Source organism: Artibeus jamaicensis, unplaced genomic scaffold, assembly GCF_021234435.1.
Source record: "Artibeus jamaicensis isolate MK-2021 breed Jamaican fruit bat unplaced genomic scaffold, CSHL_Jam_final scaffold_369, whole genome shotgun sequence".
Taxonomy (NCBI): Eukaryota; Metazoa; Chordata; class Mammalia; order Chiroptera; family Phyllostomidae; genus Artibeus; species Artibeus jamaicensis.
Window position 1 is genome coordinate 819,185 of NW_026522042.1, and position 27,958 is coordinate 847,142.

Genomic DNA, 27,958 nt, shown 5'->3' on the forward strand with positions numbered 1-27,958 from the left:
ATGGACACAGGTGCTCAGCATCAATAACCAGAGACGTGCAAGTCTGAACCACAGTGAGATGTCACCGGTCCGAACGGCCGTCCCCAATAAATCCACACCCAAGTGCTGGCGAGGACGTGGAGAAAGGGGACCCTCGTGCCCTGCTGGTGGGAGTGCAGATGGGGCGGCCGCTGTGGGAGTGCAGTGTGGAGACGCCTCAGAACTACGAAGACTACGTATGACCCAGCAACTCCACTCCTGGGCATTTCTCTGAAGAAGGCAAAAGCAGCAACTGGACAGGAAGTGTGTGCACCCCCATTTTCGTGGCTGCACTATTCCCCGCACGTGAGAACCGGAAGCAACCTGGGCGTCCAACGGCAGACGCAGGGGTAAAGCAGAGGGAACACGGCTCAGTCGTAGGGAAGGTGAGCTCTTGCCATTGTGGGAACAGAGACGGACCTGGAGGGTGTCGTGCTCCGTGACCGGAGTCAGGAAGAGACAAACTGTAGGGTCTCCCCCGCAGGCGGCAGCTGAAGGACAGGCAGATGAACAAGTGGGACGGGGCAGCGACGGGTGCCCAGACCGGGCGCCATCAGGGACGGGGCGCCGGAGGCTGTCCGGAAAGCTGGGGTGGGGGGGCGAGAGGCAGCAGCTCTCGACTGTAGAGTCAGTCGGCTGCAGGGACGCAGCGCGCAGGACAGGGACGGGAGAGCACGGCGTCGCCATGACTCTGGTGACGGGTGATCAGACTTCGCGTGCCGGCCCCTCGTCGGGTGTGGAGTCACTATGCCGTGCACCCGTGCACACACTGTGTGTCACTGCCCCTCCGCCGGAAAGCAGGGACTTGTAAGTGGACACACGCCCTTCAAACACGAAACGCAGTGCCTTCTTCCCTGGCTGACAGGGGGACAAGGCTCACGCTCCAGTGCCAGCTGCCTAGGATAGACTCTCAAGTCCTGTCTTAATCAGTTTTAAGACATCGCTTGTACCTGTCCAGTTAATGAAGGCCACTTGGAAAAACATGGATCTTATACCTAGAGGTTAAAAAAAAAACAATTCCTATAAAACAGTGCTACGCAACCATTTTAAAAGAAACTCTGAAAAAGCTTAAGAGGTAGAAGCGACGGGTGATTTATTTGCCTCAGTGAACGACAACGCAAACTATTCACAGCTCATCCCACTGTGTCAGGACAGCTGGCTTCTAGAAACTATTAATAAAAAGGTAAGTGTTCACGAAGACGTTTTCCCTGAACACCAAGCAGGACGCCACACCCACGCGCTGCGTCCGCGCTGCGGCTCCGAGGGCGCCCACCTGCCATCCACTCGATGAAGAGGTTGTAGTTGCTCTTCTCGCACGTTGCCCCCAGCATCCTGACCACGTTGGGGTGGCTCAGGTGGCTCATCATCCTTATCTCCTCCCTCAGAGCTTCCACCACCTCCTCCTGCTCCGACGACGTGTTTCTGACGTACGTCACCTGTGCCAGGAAACCCCACGCTTACAGATCCTGGTGTGGCGACGAGTCTCCGGTCGCCGCGCCCACCAGCAACCTGACCCAGAACAGAGAGACCCCCAAGAGCCTCTCTGTTCACAGTCGATGGCCTTTACGCTCGTGGACCAACACTTTATAGAAAACCTGGTCCAACTCTCTGAGAGAATAAGAATCTTGCTTTAGAACCCCAGTGAAACAATCAGGAAAATGACCACAAGAAAGAAAAAAGGGGCCTGGCCAGTCCTCCCAAACTGTCCGAGGTAAAACGTGGGGTGAGCTCAGTCCTGGGGGCACCTGCACTGTAGAGGGGAACCACAGAACCCCCGGGGGGACCAGCGCCGGTCCCCTCACTGGAGGGGGGAGGAGAGCCCAGCCCCCACCTGCCAAGAGTAAGACACGGACAAAGCCCCAAACAGCCTGCACCCCACGCTGCGCCCAACAGCTGCGCCCCCACTTCCACGGTCCGTGAGGCTTTGGCACCATCTCCGCTGAAACTGAGGTTTCTGAGAACGTGAGGAGCTGACGCCCAAACGCACAGGGCTGCTCCCTCGCTCTCAGGCTCACGGTCTCAGTCACTTCCGTCCACACTGCACACGCACCTGTTTCACAGCCATCAGGGTGCCAGTGCCCACGTCCTGGGCCTGGTAACAAGAAGAGAAGGCCCCCAGGCCTATCTGCTGGCCTTTCAACCACTCCACGTCTTCTCGGTAGGGGAGCTTCGCCGTGGTGTGCCCCGGCAGGGTCTCTGGCGTCTGCACGGTAAACGAGAGCATCTTTTGTTCGTCACGTTAGAAAAGGGACTGGCCAAATACTGTGCGTGTTCGGTCTGGCTTCCATGCCACCCAGGGACCGTGCTGGTCACGGTCAGTCCCCCTCTGCGGCACAGTCTCCTACGCAGTGCAGAGGGGGCCGCCATGATGAGTCCCAACCAGGAAGGCCTGACACAGGCAGGAGCGTTTCCGTTCAGTGACACAAACACTAATTAATTCTACACGGAAAACCCACTTTCTAACGAGGAGCGGAGCTCCTGTTACAGCGACGCTGCTGCGCAGACGCACTGTGGCCCCGGGACCCGCACTCACGTCCGGCTGGATGATGATGACGTCCTCCCCGCTCCCCACCTGCAGCTGCGGCACGGTGGGGAGCGCGTCCTGAGACGCCGACATGGCCATGGCCATGGCCAGCGCCTCCTCCTCCTCGGCCTCCAGCTTCTCCTTGCACTGCTGGTTGTGGGTCACGTCGTCTTTGTAGGTGTCATCGCTTTCGTCCTTTTCGGGGGAGAGGACGGCCACTTCTGACTTGAAAGTGACCGTGGTGTCACTCGAGGGCATGGACGCCTCGAGGAGGTCCTCGATGCTGGAGTTGAGCTCTGCGCTGACATCTAACCTGCCCTTGTCCTCCACGGGGGTGAACACTGTCTTGTCGCTGGGGATGACAGCGTGACTGTCACTGCCGAAGCTGTCGTCACCCCTGCACGGGCCGTCCAGGTCAAGGGTCAGGCTGTGCTGGGCGGCGTCACCCTGTTTGCCAGAGCCACCTGGGGGCGGCCGAGCCGGCTTTGGCCTGTGGACGGTGCTGGAGGGCGGGGGCCCGCACTGAGTGAAGACCGGGGAGAGCTTGTCCGAGTCTTTGTTCTCGGAGCAGTTTCTCTGGAACTGCAGGGAAAACTTGCGCTGCGCTTGGGGGGGTGCAGAAGGAGCTCTGCAGGGAGCGAACCCCTGAGGTCTGGGCCTGGAGCTGTCAGGCACGGCCGGGGCAGAGGAGGCCGGGGCCGACGGGGCTGGGGGCGAGAAGGCGGAGTGCAGGGAGAGGGGGGGTGAGCTGAGACACTGGCTGTGGGGCCTGCCCTTGGTCTGCACCACGGGCTTCGGCTGCTCTGTCGTGGCCGAGCCCAGAAGCCCCATGGAAAGGCCGGCCAGCCTGTCGGAGACGTCCTCAGAGCTGGCGCTCAGCCTGGCAACCCGCAGGCCCCTCCCAGTTCTCTCTGTGGGGTCCGTGCGCTCGGTGGAGCTGTGCTCTGCGGCTCCCGGGGGGCTGTCACGCCCCGACCCCCGCGGGAAGCTGCCCTGTCGACTGTCCAAAGCGTCCTCGCCGTCCAGCTGCAGGGCCTCGGCAATGTCCACCTCCTCCGCGATGGCCATCAGCCGGCGGCGCATCCTGGCGAAGTGGGTAGAGCTGGACACACTCAGCATCTCCAGCAGCTTGGAGAACACACGGGGCACGGCGGCGACCATTCGCGCGGAGCTCAGGTAGACCCTCCGGGAGAGCTTGCCCACCATGGAGTGGGGGTTGTCGATGGACTGCAGGGCGAAGCTCAGGAGCGAGAGCAGCTTCTGGTACCTGCAAGGGAGACGTGCCAGGTCACTGTGCAAGCCACAGTCACTGCAAAATAGCACAGGTGGAAGGAAGATGGGGGCAAGTTACAGCCGCACATGAAAGAAAATTGAAGTAACGAGCCTAGACTTCAGGTCTTAGCGTGCATCAAATGGCAGTAACTGTGTGTTCACCCTGCAACGCCTGCGTCTTTCACGCATCTACAGCGTCTTGTTCGTGGGGGCCGGGGTGTGCAGTGGGGCGGGGAGGTGGAGGAGAGCCCACCTGACTTCAACAGGCTCAGCCTGGGCAGCCTCGGGACTGACGACATGGGGGTAAAACTCAGCGGGGAACTCCAGCAGCAGCCTGTCGATCAGGCAGAGGCGGCCCAGGAGCTCCTGCCAGTTGTTGGAGTCAGTGTGGTTCCCGAGAATACAGCTCACGACAAAATCAACGCCCCCGACACCAATGGACCCTACAGAAAGGAAGGTGGCAGTGAGTGACCGAAGTGGAGTGACGCTGAGTCCTCACACAAAACGGGAGCACAGGGCGCCAGGCAACCCGGCAGCAGAGCTGCGCTGGCGGAGGAGCTGCTCTTGGGGTCACCGTGAAGTCCCGCAACAGCGGGATCAGAGGTCATGAGACTGGACAGTCTGCTAAGGAAAATGGTAAGTCACGTGATGTCAATTTTAAGTAAAAAGCCATTACCAGCTTTGAGTATCTCTCTGCCAACCGCCAGCTCCCCCGCTTGGCCCTTGCAGAGCTCCAGCAGCGTCGAGACGGACAGCTGGCTGGTGCGGCTGAAAAGGAAAGGATGCGGTCAGACTCACTGCTGGGCGGACGCGCACTGGCGGGGGCCGGGCAGGGCGGGGAGCGGTGGTCCCCGGACTGCCCGCTTTTCTGCTGCCGAAGCTGCATTCACGGCGTCGCTACAAATGACCACATTCATTAGTGGGTCTGATTTCCTAAGTTCTGCCTTCCCTCCACTGTGAGCGGAGTCTCTGCTCCTGGCTCTCAGACACAAGTGCTGACTTCAGTGTCCAACACGGTAAGAGAAAAAGCTTCTTCTCATTAGCATATCTTGTTAAAATAAAAAAGACTCAAGATGTTTTGGTTTCTTAATTTTCACTAGATTTTCTTGGAGCGAAAATAAGACCTTCCTAATCCAACCCTTTATATTTTCTCATATGGCAGAATGAGTTCCAAATATGAAACTCTCTTTACAGTATTTCTCACAGTGTTTCATTAAAGCAACCCGATAAACAACCTGAGTTTAAAATTTTAGAAAGCAGACAACGGAACAAATGCCACAAGAGCACTGACGGTCTCCAAAAATCTCACTCTAGTGCTGAAGTGCCCTGAGTTTTCGGTGCGTCTCACAAACCGTCAGCCTGCCCAGTGGTTCTCAGGGTCGCAGCCCCGAGAAAGCCTCCGGCGCCGCCGGTCTGCGGGCTCGTGCTCCTGGGCAGGTGGAGGGCAGGCCGGGCAACCTGGGCGCCGGGCTGCAGCTGAGCACCGGGTGCTGAGCCCCGCACACCACACCACGTGACTGAGGGACGGGGCGCAGCGAGCAGGGGCGACCTGGGACCCCTGACGCTTCTCACCGCCAAGGCCTAGCAAATGCCGTCTGCGTGGCTGTGCTTGCTCAGCGACGAGGGGCCTTCCCGCCCACGGGGTGGGCACGAAGAGGGGCCCGGAGTCTGGGGGACACGCAGCCATGCTCGTCGTTCCTGTCCCCAGACCTCACCCCCCCCCCGAGTCCCCACCCTTTAATGAGGGTCACTCTGGTCCCTTGTCGATGTTTGAGGAGGGTGCAGGGGTACGTGGAGTTGGGGGGGTGTTGTTATTCGATATAAACTCTCACAATTAGAATGAAATTCCATGACACGGGAACTAACGACACTGCTTTTCCTTTGGGCAGGGTCCCGATGACCAGGCAGTCGGACAGACCCCCCGGACCTGCCCCGAGTCACCCAGGCTCTGAAGGGAATGAGGCCCGGAAGTCGCGCACGTCGGCCGTCGTCCCGTCAGCTGGCCTCGAGAGGAGGCTGTCAGTGGACGCCCGAGGGCCCTGCGCGGACGGCGTGGGGCAGGTCCCCAGAGCTCACCTGTTGGAATCCGCGCACTTGACCAGGACGGTGTCCACCACGGGCCGCAGGAGCCGCTGCAGTCGGAGCCTCTCTGCCGGGCTGTGGCACGGCGTGTACACAAGCATGGCCCGCAGCGTTTTCTGGGGGCGAGACCGGGGCCGGGTCAGCGCCCGAGGGCGTCCGAGAGGACAGGCCACCCGGGGCCGTCTGAGTGACGGCAGACAGCGTGGCCACACACAGCTCGAGACTCCATGACGTAAGTGTGTGACTGGGCAGGCAGACGGGGTGGGGAGGGGCTCTGTGACCTCTTCCTGCAGTTCTTTATGGTCTGAGTCAGTTTCAAGATGGGAAGTCAAAGTTATTTTAAAAAGAAAACGAGAGCAGAGCCAACCTGACTCTCGCCCCCAAAGGCCAAAGGAGGGGCCAAAGGAGGAAGGGCTGAGCAACGGCATACACGGTGGGGGTGCTGAGTCGGGGGGCCGCTGGGGTGGCCAGGGGCAGGGGTGCGCAGAGGGGTCAGCACCAGCCTTCTGAGTAGGACAGCACACTGAGACAGCTCGAAGACCGCATTTTGTGTGCCACGCACTCTAACCCATTTGTGGGGAGTGTCCTGATGCCGGCGAGAGCTCTCAAAGGGTTCAGCAAAAATTACGCAACAGAGGAAGCGGGACGGGGGAGGAGCTGTAAGGCCTGGGGCTGTCTCTGCTGCCACGTGCTGGACATGCTGTGACTGTGGAGGCAGCAGGCCACTGTGAGACCCGGAGTCCCCTCACTCTGGGGGCCCGCAGACAACTGGGGAAGCCCCCGCCCTTCAGAAGAGACAACCAGACCACAGTCAGCGTGTGGAGCGTGCTGGCCCCCCCTGAGGGCCGCGTGGGAGAACAGCCTGTGTGGGGGCAGACTCGGGAAGTGACGCGCCTGCCCCGCGCTGCCCAGCGCACACCAGCTCACCGAAGGTCTGCCAGCAAACAGACCCAGCCCGACAGACCTGGTGCTCGCAGGCCCTGAGCACACTGAGCCCTGTGCACACCGAGCCCTGTGCACACCGCCGCACCCGCCCAGAGCCCCGGCGGCAGTGGGTCACAGCCTTCAGTGCCCTCCCACTGCGCTTGGTGTGGGGCGAGTTTCCATTTCAGACCCGAGCAGAAAATGCTTTCATCACTCTACAGGTAAGAAAGCGTGGGTCTCGGAGTCCTGAGGTCACACTGCCAGCAGACAGGAGACCCAGACCTGAGTCAGGGACTCTGTGCCTTGGACCACGTGTGCCCCTGGTGTCCCGAGCGGGTGAAGCTGGGGCAGCGACTCGGCCAGGGGTCTGTCACGGAGCCCGTCTCCGTGGGAGCGCGGCTGACCTTCCACACAAGGACGGTCACTGGGAATAGGCTCTCGTCAATGTCCACCAAAGAGAAATCTGGGTAACTGATCACCCTGCTCTCACCTGATTGAGTGCTTTGCCTTGGTCGTGTGTGAGGGAAACGTGAAAAAGTGAACAGCAAACCCCTGCTGTAACAGGATGCAGCCAGGAGGGGGGCCCCCCAAAAAAGGGATTTGGAATGGGGTCCAGAACTCAAGGTGTCCAGGAAATGTTAGAAAGACATATAAGATGTCCTCACCCACTACGCCCCCCCAGGTGTCAGTTGGGGGAAGGGACACATGGAGCAGGACCATTGAGAGCTGTTTTGCACAGCAACAGTTTCGCAGCTAACTTCTAGGATGGTCATTTAACATATCTATAACCTTTAACTGGTTTCATGGATATGTTAAATAGCTGTGGCCATGCTTTGAGCCAGGGAGAAGGGAGTGACTTCCACCCAGGATGTAATTGGGAGGCAACACCCCCTGCTTACAGCACCTGCGTGAGAGCGTGGAGTTGATTGGCTCCACGCCATGGGGACCCACCTGCCCTGACTTACTATGGTAGCCCAGTAAAGCTGGGAATATATGAGAGTCCTGGCAGGTGTAGCCGCTTGTGGGAGGAGTCAGAAATGGGGCTGCAAAGGAGGACTGGCGCGGGTATTTAAAACCCAGATGCGGCAGCCATTGGAGGCGGACCATGCACTTCTGCCAGAGTGGGGACGTTCATAGCCATGTGAGAAGAGAAGAAGAACCATGGGGTTTTGGCCAGAGTGGGTACCCCGCAGCTCTGGTAGAAGAGGACCACACGGCCTTGGGGTGCTCCCTTTTGCCATGTGGCCTGGGAAGCAGCAGAGACTTTGCCTGGAAGAAGGTGAAAGAACTCTTGCCAGTGGACCATGAGAAGGTGCCACATGGCTTTGGATTAATCGGAGATCCTGCCCGGATGGCGACACAGCTGACGGTGCCAGGAACCTGAAACACGATGTGTGCTTCTTTTCCTGAGATACGGTACCCGGAGTTAGGATGGGGGAGAGGGAAGTGCTGTGGGTGTCTGTGGTTATCCTAAAGGACTTTGATATCTTAATGGGGACGTTGGGTCACTACTTAAAGTCTGTGTATAGCTTTAAATAAACCTTTCCTTTCCTTTTCACAAATCTCTGGCATTGAGAGATGTTTTTCCTCTGGCAATGGACAGACGAGCCCAGTAGGCATTAGTATACTGTCCTCGGGAGGGGCCCCTGTTGCTCTGTAGCAGTTTTTAGCGTCCCTGGGCGGGCCAAATATTGCCCCCCGGGACCTTCCTTCTGTAACCCTGCTGCAGCACACAGCACACGGGTGCAGAGGAAAACAAGCGAGCTCCGGTGGATGGAGAGATGAATGGGAAACTGCAACTTCCCGGGATCGTGAGAGGAAAATGACGTTTCCCTGGACCCCGGCAACGCTCTGCAGTGACCCACCGCAGCCCGGCCGACCACCCCGCAAGGCTGTGGTTATGGAGTGAAGCTACTTACTAAAGCCGCAACGTACACTTTGTACACGGGGTCCGCACACACCATGGACAGGACGCTGCAGCAGGCTCCCACCACGTCCGCCGAGGCGCTGGGCGCGGGGGGCCCTGGGGCAGCCCCAGCGCTTGGGCTGCCCCCGCCCCCGGAGTGCCCGGTGCTCTCCCCGTGGGCCAGCAGCAGCGCCCCACTGACGTCGTGGGAGAGGCGCCGCAGAGCCATCTCCCGGACGCTCCAGTTTCTAGAGAACAGGCAGCCGACCAGTTCCATCCCAAACACCTGCAACCAAACAGGGGGAGCTCAGGGCAGATACGGGGCGAACTGGCGGCACCTGAACTTAGCCTGCATCTCTGCTGCCGAAGGCAGACGGGCAGGGCTTGGGCCTCCACTGCACCACACGCTCCGGAGCACGTCAGCCACCCCAACACCTCTGAGCAGGGGGCATGCTCAAGTTTGGGCGGTCTCTGTCAAAAGTCCTCAACACCTACCAGTTCAGGTAAAGTGAAGCGTGAACTCCGGGGACCGGATGGACGGGTACATGGGAGCAGACTCACTTCTGCACCCCCACGCCCACCCCAAGACAAAACTCCCCCTGAAGAGCGCCGACTTCGTGTCCACGGTCAGGCAGCTCAGGGGAGGAGGCCAAACCGAGAAAGGCCTGGACGCAGGGCGCTCTCCTGGGGAGCGGCGGCCAGTGGAGGTCTCGCGGGGGCTCGGTCTCGTAGGAGGAGGTCAAACAGCAGATGGAAGAGGTGGGACCGCAGCTGGCAGAGTGGGAACAGCCCGACAAAGGAAACAAGGCTTGTGCTCCCATCAGCCACGCTGCACGTGCTCCACCCGCAACGGACCCGCACGTGGCCACGGCCGGCAGCCCGGCCCGCAAAGCCGCAGCCTGACGAGGAGAATGGGGTGCGGGTGCTCCCTGGGGGCTGCTCCCCGGGGGCCACTTCACTGAGAGGAAGCTGCCTGCCTGTCAGCCTGCAGGAAGCACTTCTGAGGACCAGGGATGAGGGAGCAGTTTCGGGAAAACAGATCATGGCATTCACACGTGTGTGCATGACCAGAGTGACAGTGGAGGAGAATGCACCCCCAGGGCACAGCGCCTGGTCTGTGCTGGCGCTGGAAGGCAGCAGCCCTTCTCTGGGGCTCAGCGCTGGCTGGCGGGACAGTGCTCACAAAACACCAGGAGTGTGCAGCCCGGTGCGACCTGAAGCATGAGCAAAGCCCACGAGGCCACGGCCCTGCAGCACCGGCACCCAACACCCCAGCGTCTACCTGAAAGTCCTCTGGGGGCCCGTCAAGGGGTGGGAAGGCCTGTGCCAAGTGCCATTAATGAACGAGGTAAAAAATGGTGGGTCCTTAAGTTTACCAACCGCACTGGACTCGTCACAGGTGCGGACGTGCTGCCACGAGGTGTCGATGCAGCAGGACACACCACGGGGAGGAGGCCACCCCCAGGGTCTCGGGCAGACGCTGCCATGCCCATTCCAGCCGTGAGGGTGCAAGACAGGGCCTGACGGGCCGCTGTGCTCCCTGTGGCCCCTGAGGACGCCGTCTGGTTCAAATCCTGTTTAACACCGGCCGCACCGAACAGCCCGGCCCCCAACAGCCGGTCTACCGAGGAGCGTCTCCGCTCCTGCTCTTGTGCTCGCACCACCAGGACACAGGAGGCAGCGGCTGCGTCCCCAAGTCCACAAGCGAGAAAAATGGCTGCTCTCTTCAGGGCGGGCACGGGGTCTGGGAGGCGGCTCGGCCCCCGAAGCCGCAGTCATTCACGTTCGTCGTTCAGAGAGAGATGGCTCTGGAGACTGTTAAGCTCTGGGACGAGTGGCCCAGTATGAACATGGGCAGTAAAATTAACGTTTTGTTGGTGGGAGAGTCCCGACTAGAGGGACGAGAGTACTTTCTCTACGTGTGAGCGTGGGGCGGACAGCGGCAGTCACTGGTCTGCAGCCCTTTCTTCTAGGGGGGGAGCGAGGTCGCTTACCTGGATCCAGGGCTCGGCTAAGTCCTTGTGCGCCGGAGGGACCTGCTGGGCCCCGTAGTGGGTCAGGTGGAGGCCGCTCTCCTGAGTCCTGCGCTGTGGCCCGGCCAGGGGCTGCGCCTGGGCGCTCGGCGGCTGGGCAGCCCGCAGGGAGGACGGGGAGTCCACGCGGCCGGGCAGCTCGTGACTGAACAGGAAACAGCAAGGCAGCTGTCAATGCCCAACAAGAACACCGCGAGGACGCTGTAACTTCCCTCCAACCCGTCAGCGCCACTCAGGCAGAACTGGTACCTGTAGAAGTCGTGGGACCTCCACTTGGACCTACAGAGCGGACAGATCAGAGGCTCTCTGTTCCTCCTGCACTCCTCCGCCCCTGGGAAGGGGGAGACAGCGTGTCACGCGTCGGCACCGTGTGTCAGGGCAGGGAGGGCTCGGGAGTGGGCGCCCGGGTGTGCCAACGCCGCCATGTCACTAGCTACGGTGTGCGCTGTGCCGCCTGCACGCCACCCCCTGCACCGGCCGCCCCCACCTGCGTGCGCCGTCAGGTGGGTCGCAGTCATGCCTCAACTCCCTGCACTGCTCCGCCCGCCAAGCTGACTCCACGCCTCCCCCAATGGGACCCCAGACCCTAGACGGCCATCTGCGGTGGTTCACACCGCGCGCCACAGCGGCGGGCAGAGGCGGCCAGAGGCAGGCTGACAGCTGTGTGTGCGGCAACAGTAATCGGTGAGCGACCACCCAAGGACCAGCTCTGGGTTTCGTGTGCGCAGCCGCGGCCCTGCTTTGGTCCCGCCCTGCGCACTTTCCCTCCCTCACCAGGCTCCTCGCAGGCCGCGTTCGAACCCTAAAGAAGGTGCAGGTGACCCCTGCACCACACGGGGGTCGGGGTGCTGGTCTCCCCCCTCCACCGGCAGGGAAAGCAGGAGGAACTGCCGATGCCCAGATGCTGACTGCAAGGAGCTTCTGCCGACAGAGCCGCGAGGCTCCTGGGCAGCACCCCATCCCACCGGGACCCGCCCACCACGTGCAGGGCCGCCCCTGGCCCCGCCCCTCGCCCCGCCCCGGGGAGCCAGGCACCTACAGATGGACATGCAGTGGTGGTGCAGCTTGTTCCGGCAGCCGTCCTCGCACACGGTCAGGCTCTCCTCGTCCAGCATGCCCAGCAGGCAGATCGGGCACAGCTGCTCCTCCTCGTCCTTCATGCTGTGAGCGCGCAGACGACGGCGGTCAGCCCGGGGCCGGCGGCAGTCCACCACGCCACCGAGTGGCAGCAGGGGCGCCGCGGCCGCTCACTGTTTATCCCACACTGGCCACACTTGTGACACGGACACCAGCTCTCCTCTGACGAGGAGAGTTAACGTGCCGCTTTCCACGCTGTGGCCTTCGGGGCACAACGTCTCATATGTCCACACACACGCAGTCACACGTGGCCTTTAACTTGCTGTTAACTCGAAAGCCGAGACGCAATGGCTTTGGAGCACCGCAATGAGGAGGGTGAAAACGACCCTCAGCAGACGAAGCACCACTGCCCTCACCCCTGCAGGCACACGAACCTATTCTCCGAACCCGCCGTGGACGCACTGGGCGAGGACGCCGGGTGCGAGTTCGACATGCGGGACACGAACTTCTGGATGGTGCTGCGGGACGGGGCCTTGATGCGGGAGCTGCGCCTGCTGTGGTACCTCTGGAACAGGCTCTCCACCTGGCCAGGAGAGACGGTGCCCACCGGTTCGCACGCGCTGTGCGCACGAGCAGCGCTCGAGGTTCCACCCCTCGTCTTTCCTCCCAGAAGTTTTTCACAAAGCCAACTTGAGAGGTTCAAAACTAAGCCCTGGCTGGTGTGGCTCAGCGGACTGAGCGCTGGCCTGCGAACCAGAGGGTTGCTGGTTCGATTCCCAGTCAGGGCACAGGCCTGGGTTGCAGGCCAGGTCCCCAGTGGGGGAACGTGGGAGGCAAACGCATATCGATGTTTCTCTTCCTCTTGTTCTCCCCCCCTTCCCCTCTGTCTAAAAAGAAGTAAATAAAACCTTTAAAAAAAAAAAGAGCTTCAAAACTAAGAACACACACAGCTCACTAGGGACAGTATTTTTACAGCCAGTGTTTCCTTGCTTTCCAGTTGGGAAAGAGACACTAATTCTTCAGTGAACTGCAAGAGAGCCATTTCCACCCCCAGACCTTCTGGACACCACATCTATTAACATCTGGAGCTCAGGAGAAGTTCAGGAAACACCCTGTGACATGGTTGACCATTTACACTACAGCATTCACCCAAGTCACCTCGAAATTCTTCAGGGTCTTCCGCCACAGCAGGGGGTCCGAGGGCTCCAGCTGGAACACCCGGAGCATCACGAAGAGCAGGTGGATGCAGAAGGCCCCGCGCCCGCAGCTGCAGTTCTGCAGGGCAAAGCGGCGACCACTGAGGCTCACGTGGCTCCATCGGAACCCCTCAGTCGATCACGTTTAAAAATATTCCCAAGCTCAGCACACTAAAGGTTCTAGCGACTGGTGTGCAAGAAAAGTCCACAGCTATCTCCAACAACCAATCTCTCAGTTTGGTGAGTTTATTAAAAAGACTCAATTTGTATCCTAATGTGCGTTGAGTCGCAGTGCAAACCTTTATAAACACGTTACACATATTCAGCCCAGAACCTACTTGGAACTCGCCACAGCTCACTGGGCTGCGATGGTGCCCAAGCCTCAGCTCCCACCAGACACCCCAAACCCACGCACGCAGCCAACCCTACCTGTGGCCCGATGAACACCCGGTACTTGTTGTCCGGGCTGTCCCCGCCCACCAGGAAGGAGTTGGGCCCGATCTGCTGCAGCAGGTAGAGCCGGGCCCGCATCACCTTGTTGACCCGGCGGCCAGTCTCCTCGGGGCTGTACGGGGAGAAGCCGTCGGGGGAAGGGGCTCTCCGAGGGGGCGTGGTCCTCCCACTCTGAAACTGCAGGAGAGTGGCACGTGTTAGGAGACCTGGTCCCTCCTTGAACCGGTGCACTCGCCCAGAAAGGCCCCACTTCAAGCAGCGCCTGGCCTCGAGTCTGAGCGGAGCAGGACAAAGCGTGTTCTGCAAATGCTTTCATCTGACAGGCTCACTGAGCATGACCCTGTGGAGTCTCAGCCGCCCCACGCAGCCCATGACAGCTCTCCAGCTGAGACGACCACGTGGCGATGTTACAAATCAGGACGACCTGCGTCTTTCGACAAGCACCACGTAATCCAGAATCGAAAGCACAAGTTCACCTTGCAGGCCAGCAGAACGACGTCTTTCTGCGGGACCTGAACACCAGCTGCTCCCACTAAAGGTGCAGCAGGCACCCCACCTCAGCTCCTGGCAGGTGGCTCTTCCGACTAGGTTGCCTCCCTGCAGGGGATGGGCACTCCCCGGGGGCAGGGTGGCCTGTGCCGCTCCAGGGCTCCCCAGAGCTCAGTCTTCCTGACGGGGGCCTGGGGCAAGTCCAGTTAGCTGCCTCCAAGGCCTCTGGGAAGGGTGAGGGAAGAGAAGTGCTGGTGAGACGGGGACGCGTGAGGCTCCAGAGACCTGGTGGCTCAGCAACCAGGCTCCTCTGTGCAAACCCAAGGGAAGGGAGGGACACGCCCACACAAGTGTCCAGGACAGCACTGTGCCCAGCCGCCAGAGTGTGGTAGCCGCCCCCGTGTGCAGCCACTGAGGGGCGCACCCAGCGTGCTCTGAATCTGATGGGACCAGAGGTGGACAGTGGGAGCCTCGGGCTAGGGAGGGGCCCACACTGGTTTGGGTGTCCTTCTGGGGAGATGAAAATTGCCATTTGTTGTCGTGACAGGTGCACCTCTGTGAACACACAAAACCCGGAACTGCACGGTTTCGACAGGCCAGCAGTGCAGCACACCAACTGCAACTCAACGCAGCCGATGGTGTCTAACAGGCAGCTACTCAAAAGCAACAGCAAAACCAGTGAACGAGCCCACACACGTGCTCCCGGCCTGCTGAGCACTCGGACTGTGGACGTGCTCACAGAGGCACAGAGTGGCGTGCAGATCACTGAACAACCTACGATTCGTCCGGACAGCAAAACGCCGTGCAGCCGCTGCAGAGGATGAGGGGACCTTTGCCTCGTGTCTGCCCCAGCGTGGAGGTGCGACCCTGGGGCCACCGCAGTGCCCGTCCCCTGTGCCGCGCCAGCTCGACGAGAGCCTCCGTGTTGGGACAGGCCCTCCTGAGACACTTGTCTTTGGCTCGACAGAAAGTTGCTGTCCCACAGTCCCCGAAATGGCACGTCCACGGTTGAGGTGCCGGGGAGGGTCCGCCCCCCGCTGCACGAACACCTTGGTGCAGACCCTGCTGCGCGCTCTGAGCAGCAGGTGCCGGGAGCCCCCGACAGCTGGGCAGCGGCTGAGGAGCCGCCTCGGGTACCGTGGCTGCACCGGGTGCTGCCGAGCTGCCAGCCCTGGGGGTGCAGGCCACACTGTGAGGGCAGCTGTGCCGACTCGGGGACAGAGGACCTCCCAAACGTCACAGAAACTTCACCTGTCTTAATGTCAGCACGTCAACTCACCGGCACCGGGGAAGCCCTCTTCCTCCTCACTCCTGGGGATTCCGACTTTGCCGTGCGCCCTGAGGGTGAGCTGCCGGGGGACGGGCTGCGGCGGCCTTTGGGAGCCGGGGACGCGGGGCTCGTCTGGCCCTCTCCTTGCGTCTCGGCGGCGAAGGCGTTGATCTCGGGTCCGTCTCCTTTAACGGGGATTGGCTTTACCACCTGAATTAAACACCAACACACTGATCACTTGCAAACATACAGACAGTAAGCAAGCCTGAACTCGGAGAGCTCTGTTGTGCAGCATCAGACAGACTTAACAGACAGCCCTCACCCTGCGTTTAGCACCGCAGAGCCGTAAGCATCAGCCTGTTGTGCCCGCACCGATGTCGGCCCCGAAGGCTTCTCCACGGGCTGACATGTGGCCCACACACGCTTCGGGAACGTGGCGTTACCTGCCGCTCCAGGCTGTGAGCGTAGCACACCAGTGTGAAAGGCAAGCGCTCACAGTGCCCGCAGGTAACTGACTCAGGCAGACGGAGGCACGTGTTTCCCCCCCACTTGCACTGGCAGCTGCAGGCCTTGCAAGCAGGACTGGTGGACACGAGGCCACCTGTGCTTCCTCTGGGGCAACGTTCCACCAGAGCAGATGGCTGGGGCAGGGACTTCGGAAACCGAAAGAGCAGCTGGAAGCCCGAACACCCACCTCTGAAGTGCAAATGCAGCTTACGAGGCCTGCTGTTCGTGAAGCCCAGCCCAGCTGCGACCAGAAGGTCGAAGGCACTCTGCGGCCTCAGCACAGTCCCCGCCCCTCCGTTCCACTAGGTGGGCGTTCGTCCACCATACACGCCTTGCCACACCCCACCCCCCACTCTGCCACACAGCTGCCCCGCCCCCTGCCTGTGGCCCCCACCCCACACGCCAGGCGCAGCCGCAGCTGCTGGGAGGGCCTCAGCCTCACTTCCCGTCTGTTTACTGTGCACCAGTCGAGTTCCACAGCCAGAGCTGCTGGCGCCTCCCTCACCTGTCACACCCCTGGGGAGACAGCAGCTGTGGGCAACGGAAGCCTGCCCTGGAGAAGGTGGGGGGGACAGCGAGCCCTGCCCTCCCCGCAGGACCAAGAGGAAGAACAGAATCTGGTCCGCAGACGGTGGGGGTGAAGAGCTGGCTGTGGTTTCTGCACTGTGACTTCTGGGATGACCTGGACCCCGCCCGCTCCCGGGCCCCGGGGAGCCTGCGCCAAGCCCTTCTAGACGCTGGGTGGGCAGGAAGCCGCCACCTTCTAGGACGTGCTGCAACAACTTCCTCTCTCCTCAGACCAATCCGGGGCATGTCCTCCCGGTCCGCTGATGGACGGGTGAGGACTAAGCGGGGCACGCGTGCAGACTTAGCTGGAAAGGGGGGCACTGGTGGGCGAGGGGCAGCCGTGCACCCGAGAGAAAGGAATAAGCAGCCCAGGTGGGCTCCGGGGGCCCCAGCGGGTGGCTCAGTGAGGGCTGCAGGGGTGGGGGGGGTCTGGCTAGCACAGAGCCGCCAGCACCTGCCTCTGACCCGGCCTTCTGAGCCGACAGGGAGGCTCGCTCCCTGCCCAGCCACGGGGGCCACCAGACAGGCCCCTGGGCTTTCGAAGGCGGCTGGTGGGACAGCAGCGCAAGTCTTACTTCCATCCCCTCTGAACCTGCGCAGGCGCCTGGGGGGGGGTGTCACCTGGGGGGTGCTTGACTGACTTTACGATCGTGCCCACATCCCCTTGCCCCTGGTACACACACGTGCGCGCTCACACACTGACACCACGGCCGCCTCTGTGCACAGAGGCCACACGGGACTCGTGGTGCTGGCCGGCCGGGGCGCTGGGCCCCAGAGCACGCGGAAGCCGTCTCACGGGTCAGCGTGAAACCTTCACCGTGGCAGCGTGAAACCACAGCCACAACGTCTCCAAGGGGCACCCGACGCTGAAGAGGAAGAGCGTGGCCGCGGGTGGAGCCTGTCCTCATCTGGGACCCAGGCGCCTCCCCCAAGCCCTGGGCAACCTGTCGGTCTTTCTCAACCCCATGAGATATTTCATCTTTTGTGACTTCCTCTACCTTTGAGATAAAACCCCAGGATAAAATTTGCAACACTGCTTTTGTGTTTCACGTTTTCAGGAAGCTCTCCCAGGAGAGGCTGCCTGCCAGACGCCGCCAGCAGAGGGCAGCGTGGCCTCGTGCCCCAACGCCACGTCCACCCTGCTGGTGCCCCCACACCCCGCACGCCCCCAGGCCCCCGCTCACCACCGGGCCCCGGCGGCCCCTCCTCTCCAGCCACTCGTGCCGCCAGGCGGGCATGCAGGTGGCCTTGAGCTTCTCGCGGATCACCCGCTCCTCGGGGCGGTCGTCCATCTTGTGCAGGCCCCGCGGCGTCTCTCTGCTCTCCATCTCGGGGCTGCAGCAGGTAGGGAGGGGAGAGGGTTACAGGCGGGAAGGAACTGGCCAGGACCAACGAAACGAACCGCCCTGCGTGACGAGTTCAGTGGCCCGGGGTCGGCAGGGACGGAGCTCACAGGGCACCCCATGCTGCTCCGGGCCCGTCCCCACCCATCCCCGGGGCAGAGCGGCGGCACCTTCAGGCGCCCAGCAAGACAGACGTGCAGTGTGGGGAGCACAGGACGCTGGTCCTGCCCGTGGGCAGAGGGATGGTGTGCACTACACCACAGGGGCGCAAAGTGTGTGACGGACGAAGAACGGCGCAGCGTGGGCAGGAAAAAGGTGAACCGGGGAAAGGAGCGGGGAGGAGGAAAGAAAAAACTGATTCTCTGATTTACTCTTTCATTTAGAAAAGACTGATTCTCTTACTCCTTCACTCGGCTGCTTTTCCTGATCTGATTTGATCATGAAACATCGTGTTGGGGTTGGGGAGGAGGGAGAGCAGAGGGAGGGGTGGAGAGAGAGGGGAAGGTGTGCCCCAGACCTGTCCTGCTCGGTCAGCATTTGCCCAGGGAAGTCAGGCCCACAGGCAACCAGACGCCTAGGCTGGCGGCCCCTGGACGTCGCTGCTCCAACCTGTGCAAATGGCAGCCACGTTCCCTCCAGAACAATGGTCCGGGGAGGTGAAGCGCAGGGCTAGTTCTCAAAGGTCAGTCCCACTTCCACCAGAACCACCCCCCGCCCGGCCCAAGGGGCAGGAGAGCCTCCCTAGAAGCCACCCCCCCCACAGATTGGCACCATCAAGTGTCTCTGTCCGTCTTTTCTAGTCCCCTCTCCTGGCACCCAGCCCAACAGGAGGATACTCTCGGCCTAACCAAGCCTCCCTAGGTCCCGGGGCCTCTCTCAGGCCAGCCGGCCAGCCTCTTCCTCACCACCTGTGAAAGGAAGACCCTCTGCTGCACCAATTCTCACTGTCAGTAGCAGCACACTTTGCACGGACCTCAGTTTACTGCTTTAGAATCAGTGTCCTGAAATAGGGCTGCTGGGTCAAAATGTACACTTTTTGGTACCTTAACTAAGACTTTTGATAGGAATGGCAAATTACCTTCGGGAAAACGTATACCCATTCACAATCCTCCAAGTCCAGTTGCCAACTCAGCTGGTGGGAACTAGCAGGCTCCTGAGGGAGCTGCTGCAACCAGAGTCTCATTCCTTCCCCAGCTGCAGGGGGCACAGACTCCCCCTCCCCATCAGCGCCCTCCACAGCGTCCCCCACACTCGGACCAGAAGCCAAGATGCTCAACATGGCCCATGACACCTGCCACGCCTGGTCTTAGCTCACTGCCAAAAACGCCCTCCCGCTCGGGCTCTGCAGAGGTTGCTGCTCACCTGCCCACGCTCACCTTGCTGGTGTCCAGCCCTCTAGCTTCCTTCAACTCCCTGGAGACCAACCTCGACCAGGAATCCCGAGCTCCCTCTTGCACTGTCCCTTAAAGCAGCAGGCCCCACCTTTTTGGTGCCAGGGACTGGTTCTGTGGAAGAGAATTTTTCCACAGACCTGGGCTGGGGGCTGGTTTTGGGATGATTCAAGTTCACCTCCCGCTGTGCGGCCCGGTTCCTAACAGGCCTGGACCCCAACGGGCCCGCGGCCCGGAGCCTGGGGACCCCTGCCTTCAGGTGCTCACTGCCATCTCCAAGCCCCTCCCCCCCAGACTCCCCCATCTAACGACCCTGGCCACACGGACACTGTGGCGCTGACACGCTGTCAGCCCTGAGGACCTTCCTCCTTCCAGACGTGAGATGCGTTCATGTCATTTCAACTTCGCGTGGTTCTGCATTCAATGAACGTTGCACCTGCAACCTAGATGTTACTCGGAACCGTTTCCACTGTTCCTGAGTTAACACGCAAATATAAACCAGCGTGCCCGCGTCTTCGTAAGTAACAGGTGTAATTAACTCCACAGCATGGACTTTCCGCATTTTCACCTCTGAAGTCAGAGCGCCCGTCACCATCAGCCGCTGTGACCTGATGGGCAGGGCTCACCTCCTGCCTTCACAGGGTGCAGGGCACCGTCTCGCTCACCACCCATGGGACCGACCCCACCTGCCAGGAAACATCGTCGCTTCTCAGTTCCATTGGTCTCTGAGACTGAGACCGAACCAGGAGTAAACACTCCTTCTGACGTACTTTCACTGTTTTCTCAAAGCCCTGACATGCAGTCGTCATAGGTCGGACACGTGGAGCACTCGTTTCTACCAGGTGTGTGTGTGACTATGTATGGCGGTGACCTGTCACCTGTCCGATCAGTACCACGCCTACAGCAGGAAACGCCTTTCCAAAAAAAGAGGAGGGCACACGAGCTCCACCTGAACCAAGAGCCGTTGTAAACCCCCGCAGTCTGAGGGCCTCCCGCCCACTGCCCAGGACCTGTGACTCTAACTAAAACCGCACCTGGTCCATTCGACCTTTCGACAAAGGAAATACACGTACTGCGGGAATACCCTGAAGACTTAAAAACACCAAGCTTTTGGCCAGATAAGTGTGAAGTGTGAACAGTTACGGATTAAGCTCCGCCTGCCTTTCCTGCTGGTTCTGCTTCCCGACCTTCCTGGGAATGGACCAGCGACCGACCCGAGTCCCACGGGCACTTCCCCAGGTTGGGTTCCCGGCTCTGCCCCTTCCCAGATGACGGATTCGCCTGCTACAAAGGCCATCCCGTCCCCAGGGGAGCAGCCCAGCCGCCCCACCCGCCCCTCCACAGGCAGTCGAGGGCCTCCCTCCGGGGGCCCAAGGACTTTTCCCCACCTCTGCCCCTCCTACCCACCTCGCGGGTTCGCGCGCCGGCCCTGCCCTCCTCCCTCAGCACCAAACATCCCTCTCCGGCACACGGGTGTGTCCCGTCCACACTGCAGGCATTTTCCTGCTGGCACCTCACAGCCCCAACATGGCGACAGTGATTCTCCCAGCTGACGAGGGAGGTCTGCTCAGTACCGGCCTCCACTCCTCGAGAGCTCCCATCGGCTCTCATTGTCAGTGCGACCGGCCCAGACCGGCCAGACAGCGCCGGCATGGAGCCTGGGGCCTGCGTGCCATCTCCCCCCACGGGGCCCGACGCCCAGGGTACCACGCTGGACCCGCAGAGCCCACCCCTTGGTCTGCATCATGCCCTGACCACAGACGCTCTGTCCTGGGTGGTCTGCGGGGTCTGAGCAAGGTGCGGGGGGCAGGGGGTCCTTTGGGGACGAGGGGAGACAGAGCAGAGCAGAAACTGGGAGTGAGGACGCAGGACTGAAGGAGCAGAGAGCAGGGGTCAGGGAGGGCGGGGACTTGAAGCTGCTCCCCCGAGGGCTGGAGGGTCAGCCGCCCTCTCCACCCGTCTAGCTCACTGCCCCAGCACCCGGCTCACCACGGCTTTCAACATGCCTCTGCAGTGTTCATCTTTAGCACGGATGTGTCTCTCCGCAGTGTGTGACAGGGAGGGACACGGACGTGTCCTATGAGGCCAGGCGTGGCGGCGGCAGGTGCTCGACCTCCTCCCAGCAGCCCACCCAGCAGCAGCTGACACACCAGTCAGCAGCAGGGCCTGGGTGCGAAGCTTGCGTCACTGGTGCGGCAGGTGTCTGCGGTCGGAGCCCACGCTCACGCAGGAGTGCCTCTTGTCGAGGCAAAGGGGCTGCCCCCTGTGGCCGAGACCCGGGTGACCCAAGGGGAAGGCACAGGGCTAAAGGGTTTCCGACCCCCGTGCACACCCGCCCAGCCCCTGGGGAGGGCGGAGCAGCAACGCAGGACTCGCTGCTCCCAGTGCGTCCAAGTCTCCCCGAAAGGGAGCCACCCGTCCAAGTCACTGACGTGCCACAAGCAGAGTCTGACACACACACTGCCGGTGACATCGCTGAGCAACGGAACTGAGACGCTCCAAACAAATCTGGAAGAAGAATCGCTTTTTGAAATGTGCTAAAACGTGAATGTAAAAACCAACCAGTTTCGGGAGGACTGAGACCAATTACGTGCCCTCAACCAAGCCGGGAGACAGGGAAGATGCCCATCACAGGCACTGGCGAGTGTGCCGCTGACTGGCTGGGACAAGGTGCACCCGCGACGGGTGCCACGACTGCCGGGACGACAGGAGGCTGCGGGGCCGCGCAGCCGCACAGCCAGCGGGGGCAGGAGGACACGTGGCGACCAGGAAGCCGACACAGGTTTTAAAGAGAACTGAGACTGACGACTCGAGGTAGGTGCGTAGGAGTAAAGATCCTGGAAGACCAGTAATTTGCGATCAGAAAATACTATTTTTTTAAAAGCCATCAAGGAGACAAAGCAGAGAGGGCCAGGGCAGCCAGCCCACCAAGGGCCTCAAAGAACAGAAGTCAGCCCGAGGCGAAACCAGTGTGCTGTAGGGTGTCTGGCCTTCGGTGCGGCTTACTGGTCGCAAGTCACCAATGAAAACCCGATGGTGATCTCCATGCAGACAAGTGACAGTGGGGAGAGGGTCAGAACCGGACAGGAACCGCGCTGTGACTGTGAGACGCGTCACATCGCAGGAACAGGGCTGTCTGCGCGACAGCGGAAGGCAGAGGCACCAGCTGGCCCAGCAGTAGGGGTGACCCGGACTCGGTCCTGTGGGAGACGCCCCCCTTGCTCTGGAGAGCACTCGCCTCTGTGACAGGGACCCGACACCATGGCCGCTCCACACCCGGGACACAGACGCACGCTCGCCTTCCCCTGGCCCGTGAGTGGGGAGGCCTCCCGGGTGAGACGCTCTGCTCTGCGAGGCTGAGTTCCACAGGGTTCGAGACCAGCAAGGTCCCATTTCTCACGTGCCCCTCCCAGCAAACCCCGTGAGGGCTCGAAGCCCTTCAGTGCCGCAGGCTCCCATCCTTTTGACGTCAGCGCTGAACACGCCGCAGTTCACCCCTCCCTCTGCTGTGTCTCCCACTGGACCCACCGAAGAGATGGACGTGAGCAGCCTCTTCCTTAGCTGTCGACACATCAGCTGACGGCGGCAAGGAAGAGGCTGCTATTCTACCGGCGTTCGCCTGTGTCCGTGCTTCCTGTCCAGAAGTCCCCTTCGTGCTCCTGGACGGACCCGGGGGTGGGAGCGTCTAGAAGGCAGGTGACGCCAGATTCACTCTCTGGCGGGGGTGTGGGGCAGGACTCCGCCACCCCCACAGGGGCGCGGCCTGCAGTCCCCGCACAGGGCAACTATCGGAGGACGTGACTGCTCCCACACCTCGTTCCCGTCAGAAAGATGCCAAGTCGGTGCCAGATGGAGGCTCCTCCGGTGCACGGATCTCTCTGGAACCTTCCTTCTCCAGTGGGTGTGTGACATTTTCACTGGGTCCATTGTCCCCAAAGACACGTCACAGCCCCGACCATTCTGCCAGGAGACTGAGCGGGCAGCGAAGACCTGGCACGGTGGCCTGCCACCGTCCCCACCCCTAACAGTTTATGAAACCTGCGGGGAGTGAAAAGGGTGACGTTCTGCGTGTCTTTGAGGTTAATGAAAACCCCGGATGGTGTCTACCGTTCCCAAATGAAGAGGAGGGGCCGGTGCTGCTTTCGAGCCCAGAGCCCTCCCCCCCGCCTCTGCTGGAACGGGCTCCTTCGGTGCCGCTTCCGCGCCTCCTCCCCACGGGTGCCGTTGGTGTTAACTGGACGCCCAGCGGGGAAGGACGACTTCCCGACGGACGGGCTCTCTTCTCCGTGCGTCCAGTGCTGGAGCCCCCCCATCCGGTGAGTGCCGTGCGGCGGCGGTGTGGACCCTCTGCCCAGGCGACGGCGGCCAACGCGAAGCGGTAAAGACGGGGAGACAGACAAGGCGGGGCCAAATCCTTCGGGGCGCGTGGCCCAGCGCCCTGAGAAAGCAGAGCCTCTCGGCTGAAACGAAGGCATCTGAACACTTAGTAAACAGGGTCACGGGCGGGGTGGGTCTCCCTCCTTAACGTTGTCGGGGACCCTGCAAAGACCCACAGGGGAGGCGACGCCTGCGTGATTTTAGAGAGAAGCACGGGACCTGCAGGCATGCAGCTGGAAGGACGCTGTCCAAAGAAGAGTCCGCTCCGGGGAAAGCGACGTGCCATAAAGCACTGAGCGGCGCACAGTTCTGCTGTTCGGGAACCACCAGACAAACCCACTTACGCTGGTTCACCTAAAACCCGCCGCGCTTCCCGATTCCCCGCAAGGGCAGAAACCCACCCCCAGCACTCCTCACAGCCGCTCGGCCCCAAGCCCTTCCGTGAGTGGCCCTGGACACAATGGTTCAGACTCTGCCCCGGGCCAGCTCTCCGTCCCTGCTGGCTCCAAGAGTCAACACACATGACACGAAAAACCCAGAGAAGCAGCCGACACCAGCTGTCACGTGTCAACACGAGACGTCTCCAACCACCACAGACCGAGCACACCTGGAGTGCAACTGAGGACTCAGCTCCAGGGAGACTGACCACCAGCTGGACAGATGCACAGAATCAGCTGGTGCCAACCCAGCCTGAGAGACTCGGGGTCGGGCCCTCCTTCCTGACCCGGTCTGACCACTAGCACAGGCCCTGGTGTGTCTCTCAGACCTGTCCCTGGCCAAGTCCACTCACTTGCCCAGGACTGAGGTCTGCGGTGAAGACAAAGAAGACATCAGCCAAACGCCCTGGGGAACCGTCTTCTCAAGGGAGGCCTTGGAAGGTGAGACACACGAGGGCCGAGGGCTCAGCGCCCGCCTGACCAAAGCCCTGGAGCCCGAGCAGGGGGACCACTTGGTGGCTCCCACCCTGACGCCACTTCCCTGGCAGTGATTCGGGGGGTGGGCGGGAAGCAAGTCATAGCGGATGCAGCAAGACCACTGGGCAGTCCTGGTGAGGCACCCGCGAGACCACGCAGGGGTTCGGGAAGCACCGGTCAGGTGATGTCTGGCCGTACACACAACAAAACCAAACGGATGCTTGTCCTGCAGAGAAGGCGGGACCCGAAGGCCATGTCCTTGGACGGCATCTCAAACACCAGTCGCACCGGGACGCAGGCAGTATGGACAGTGACCAGACAGGAGCTGTGTTAAAGCCCAGGGTCTACCACTGCGTGGCTGCTGCCCCAGCCGGGCAGCTCCCACACCCCACTTCCCTTCTGTGAGATGGGGTGACGCTAACTGCACAGAGTGGGTAGCAGGCTTAACTGAACTAATCCACAGGTCTGTCCCGGAGGGGTCCAGCCATGCACTATGAAAATCAGAGACATTTACAGAAGGTGATACAAGAAACCTTGCACACAGGACAATGACGCCTCAGTCCCCCTCAAAGCAGGCACCTCGGGACCTCACACAGTTCTCCCAGTCACCACAGCTACCTCACCGTATTTTCCTGAATTTCATCAAAGCTCTGAAGTCTCTTCCCTTTCAAAGGTGACTTTAGTTTCGGGAAAAGCCAGAAGCCTTAGGACCTCAAATCTGGGCTGAGTCACCTGGGTGAGCTGATGTTTCACCAGAGAACCTCTGCACCAGGCGTGATGCAAGAGTGGCGTGTCGTTACAGTGAAGCTGCCCACGGCTGCGGCCTCCTGAATCGTCTGAAGTGTCCACGGAGGAATGTTCAAGCCTAACACAAAATCTGACGCAGACGCACTGCTCTACTCACCCGCTCATTTTGAATGTGACGGACACACAACACACACGCTCACTCAACAGCGTGCACCGCCCCCTCTGACCAGTGCGGTGAGGTCCTCACTGTTCACACATGCGCACTGCAGTCCACTCTCCTTGGCTGCCGGGTCACAGCCATGATGCTCAAACCGTTCTCGTCACGTTGACGACGGCTGGACTGTTTCTAAACTGCCCACGCACGTGCTGTGCTCAAAAGGAAGTCGCCGCCCCGATGCCTCTGTGGAAAGAGGACGAGAGCTGGCGCTGCACACGCCTCTGCGGGGGACGCCCTCTGCAGACGGCCCGTGCCTCAGGGAGGTCCACGGCGCGTGGCCCTGCAGCAGGGGGAGCGGCGGCACGAGCTCAGGGCCAGCGTGGCCACCGGGCTGCCGCTGTCACCGTCATCGTTGATGACGACCGCTGAAGCGACAGGTGCACCGTCCTGCTGCAGGCGAGGAGACTCGCAGGGAGGCCGAGCGCCCGGAGGGCCCACGGTGGCAGGCTGCCCCCCGCAGGACCGGGCTGCTCTGGCTCCCACGTCCTCTGCCCCCCACCCTCCATGTGCGGCTGCTGCCCAGGCTCTTCTGATCGCGTGTGCGTTGAAGAGCAGGTGCGAACAGCAAAACGCCACTTGCTTCCAGTTTCAGGAGGGAAGAGTGCTGACCAGAGAGCACTGGAGGGGAAGACTTCCCTGCGAGGTGACCACGGCCCCTCGCCCACGGGCGGCCGGAGGCAGCTGGGAGGCCCGAGGGCCCCTGACCGGTCTCTTCACGGCCCGACACAGCCGGGGCCGCAGCCAGGTGACGCGCTCAGGGTTGTGAGTTGCAGGTGAGGGTTTTGGGGCTGCTCACCCTGCACCTCTCTGCACGGCCAACATGCTTCCTTACAGATGGGCGTGCGCCCCCGAGCCACACCCTGCATGTGGCTGGCTCCAGGGACCCGCAGAAGGACGACTGGGCTGGGCGTACGGAGCCAAGTCCCAGGCCCACCCTGAGCGCGCCTGGTCCCAGGACTGGCCGCCCTCCCGTACTTGGAGAATTCAGCAGACAGACCAGATCGACCGCAGAGTGGTGCTTCACGGAGGGGACACCAGGACGCATCCCCAAGAGCCTCTGTCCTCAGAGCCAGTGCGACAGGCCTGCGAGGGGCCCTGACACACACCAGGCCTCTCTGGACATTCCCACCGCCCCCTGCGCGGACGCATGGGTTTGGAGACCCCGGGAACAACCAGGCTGGAAAACAGGAAACTCTCGGACTCAGTCCCCCAACGGTCGCTGCCACCAAAGCAGTTCAGATGCCACCGTGAGGGGCGTGGCTGTGCGGAAGGGCGCCTTCAAAACGCTCTCAAAGACGCTGCCAGGAGGTGCGTCTGAGAAAGCAGAGGCCGCAGGACACGGGCTGTGGGGCTGTTCGCCAGTAAAACCACGGACTTTAAATGAAGGGACCACCGACCTCTCTTCCCGAGAAGACACGCAACCATGCTGCAGGCGTAAGTGCCCAAGCCGTCAGGTCGAGAAGCAGTGTCCTGAGTGAGAGGGGAGGCGGCCCCCCAGCCAGTGTCTGGTTGGGCCGTGACAAGTCCCAAGCCGGGCCCTCACCCGGGCCTAGACCCTCGGCCGCCGCGGAGCCTGCTTCTGGCCCACCCTGTGTCCAGACACAAGGGTCAGGTCGGCTTCGGCAAATGGGGAGCGGCTGGGAGGCGGGGCTGCTGCTGAGCCAGGCTGAACGCCAGTCCGCAGACCCCGTGACCGCGGACACACCTCGGCCTGGGCGCCGTGAAAACTGTGACGTCTGCAGCGAACGTCCGCCCTCCGGCCAGGACTCCTGACGTGAGAAAGAGGGACAGAGGCTCTTCTGTATGTTCTTAAATTTTGAGAGCTGTTCTCTGAGATGCAATTTATTCTACAAAACTAAAGAAGTGACTAATTTTGGTTAAAAGGGTGAAGGGACCAAGTAACCAAGCAGACCCTCAGAGACCCAGACAACAGTGTGGCGGTTGCCAGGGAAAGAGGTGCAGGGTAGGAGGTAGGAGAGGGTGAAGGGGCAAGTGGTGAAGAAGGAGACTTGACTTGGGGTGAGCACACGGTACGACATACAGATGATGTGCTATGAAAACACACACCCGAAGCCCGCGGTTTTATTAACCAACGTCGCCCCAGTAAAGCAATAAAAGCCGTATGAAAAGGTGTGCATTTCACACAGAGTAAGTTCTCCTACACTGCGTTGCACGTGTTTTCACGCCGCACTCCAGGACTCCAGCGCAGACCCTGCACGTCAGCGAGTGTGAGCTGGCCCCGCACACCCGCCTCCCCTCACCGACAACTGGGCACAGCTGGACACAACCGATGCCCAGCAGCAGGTGAGGCCAGACGCCGCTGGCCCGACAAACTGCGGACTGCAGCCACGTAAAGCCCCCAGACGGAGCCTCTCGGGCCGGCAAGGGCGCGTGCTCGCCAACGAGACACTGGCTCCTCGTGAAGAACCAGCAGAGCCACCACGCGGGTCACCTGCAGCAGGCTCGCAGGTCTGCAGCTTGGGGTCTCCTCAGTGACCTCCGGCCCCACCCAGGAGCAGACCTGGACCGACGCCACATGCCCCACAGCCCCCTTAAGTTCTTCCTCGGAGCGGCTTCTCCCCAGACATCTGTCCCGTTCCCACTCGCCCAGCGCCAACGCCCCACCGGCAGCGGGAGCCTGCGTGCGGGAC

General features: G+C 61.3%; 1 protein-coding gene across 2 annotated transcripts in view; it reads right to left on the bottom strand.

The window, feature by feature from the left end:
• MAP3K1 (mitogen-activated protein kinase kinase kinase 1) overlaps positions 1 to 27,958 on the bottom strand; it is a 56,315-nt gene that overhangs the window by 11,645 nt on the left and 16,712 nt on the right. Inside the window, exons 2-16 of one of the 2 annotated variants that reach the window (XM_037132640.2) lie at positions 17,503 to 17,653; positions 15,254 to 15,454; positions 13,462 to 13,662; positions 12,995 to 13,111; positions 12,271 to 12,419; positions 11,799 to 11,920; positions 11,009 to 11,090; positions 10,721 to 10,904; positions 8,740 to 9,012; positions 5,891 to 6,012; positions 4,491 to 4,582; positions 4,068 to 4,257; positions 2,552 to 3,809; positions 2,069 to 2,221; positions 1,292 to 1,454 (exon numbers count right to left, since the gene is read on the bottom strand). In XM_037132640.2, the coding sequence (XP_036988535.2) occupies positions 1,292 to 1,454; positions 2,069 to 2,221; positions 2,552 to 3,809; positions 4,068 to 4,257; positions 4,491 to 4,582; positions 5,891 to 6,012; positions 8,740 to 9,012; positions 10,721 to 10,904; positions 11,009 to 11,090; positions 11,799 to 11,920; positions 12,271 to 12,419; positions 12,995 to 13,111; positions 13,462 to 13,662; positions 15,254 to 15,454; positions 17,503 to 17,653 (3,458 nt within the window). The remainder of the gene's footprint in view (positions 1 to 1,291; positions 1,455 to 2,068; positions 2,222 to 2,551; positions 3,810 to 4,067; positions 4,258 to 4,490; positions 4,583 to 5,890; positions 6,013 to 8,739; positions 9,013 to 10,720; positions 10,905 to 11,008; positions 11,091 to 11,798; positions 11,921 to 12,270; positions 12,420 to 12,994; positions 13,112 to 13,461; positions 13,663 to 15,253; positions 15,455 to 17,502; positions 17,654 to 27,958) is intronic. The other variant, XM_053657216.1, reaches the window with a different exon arrangement.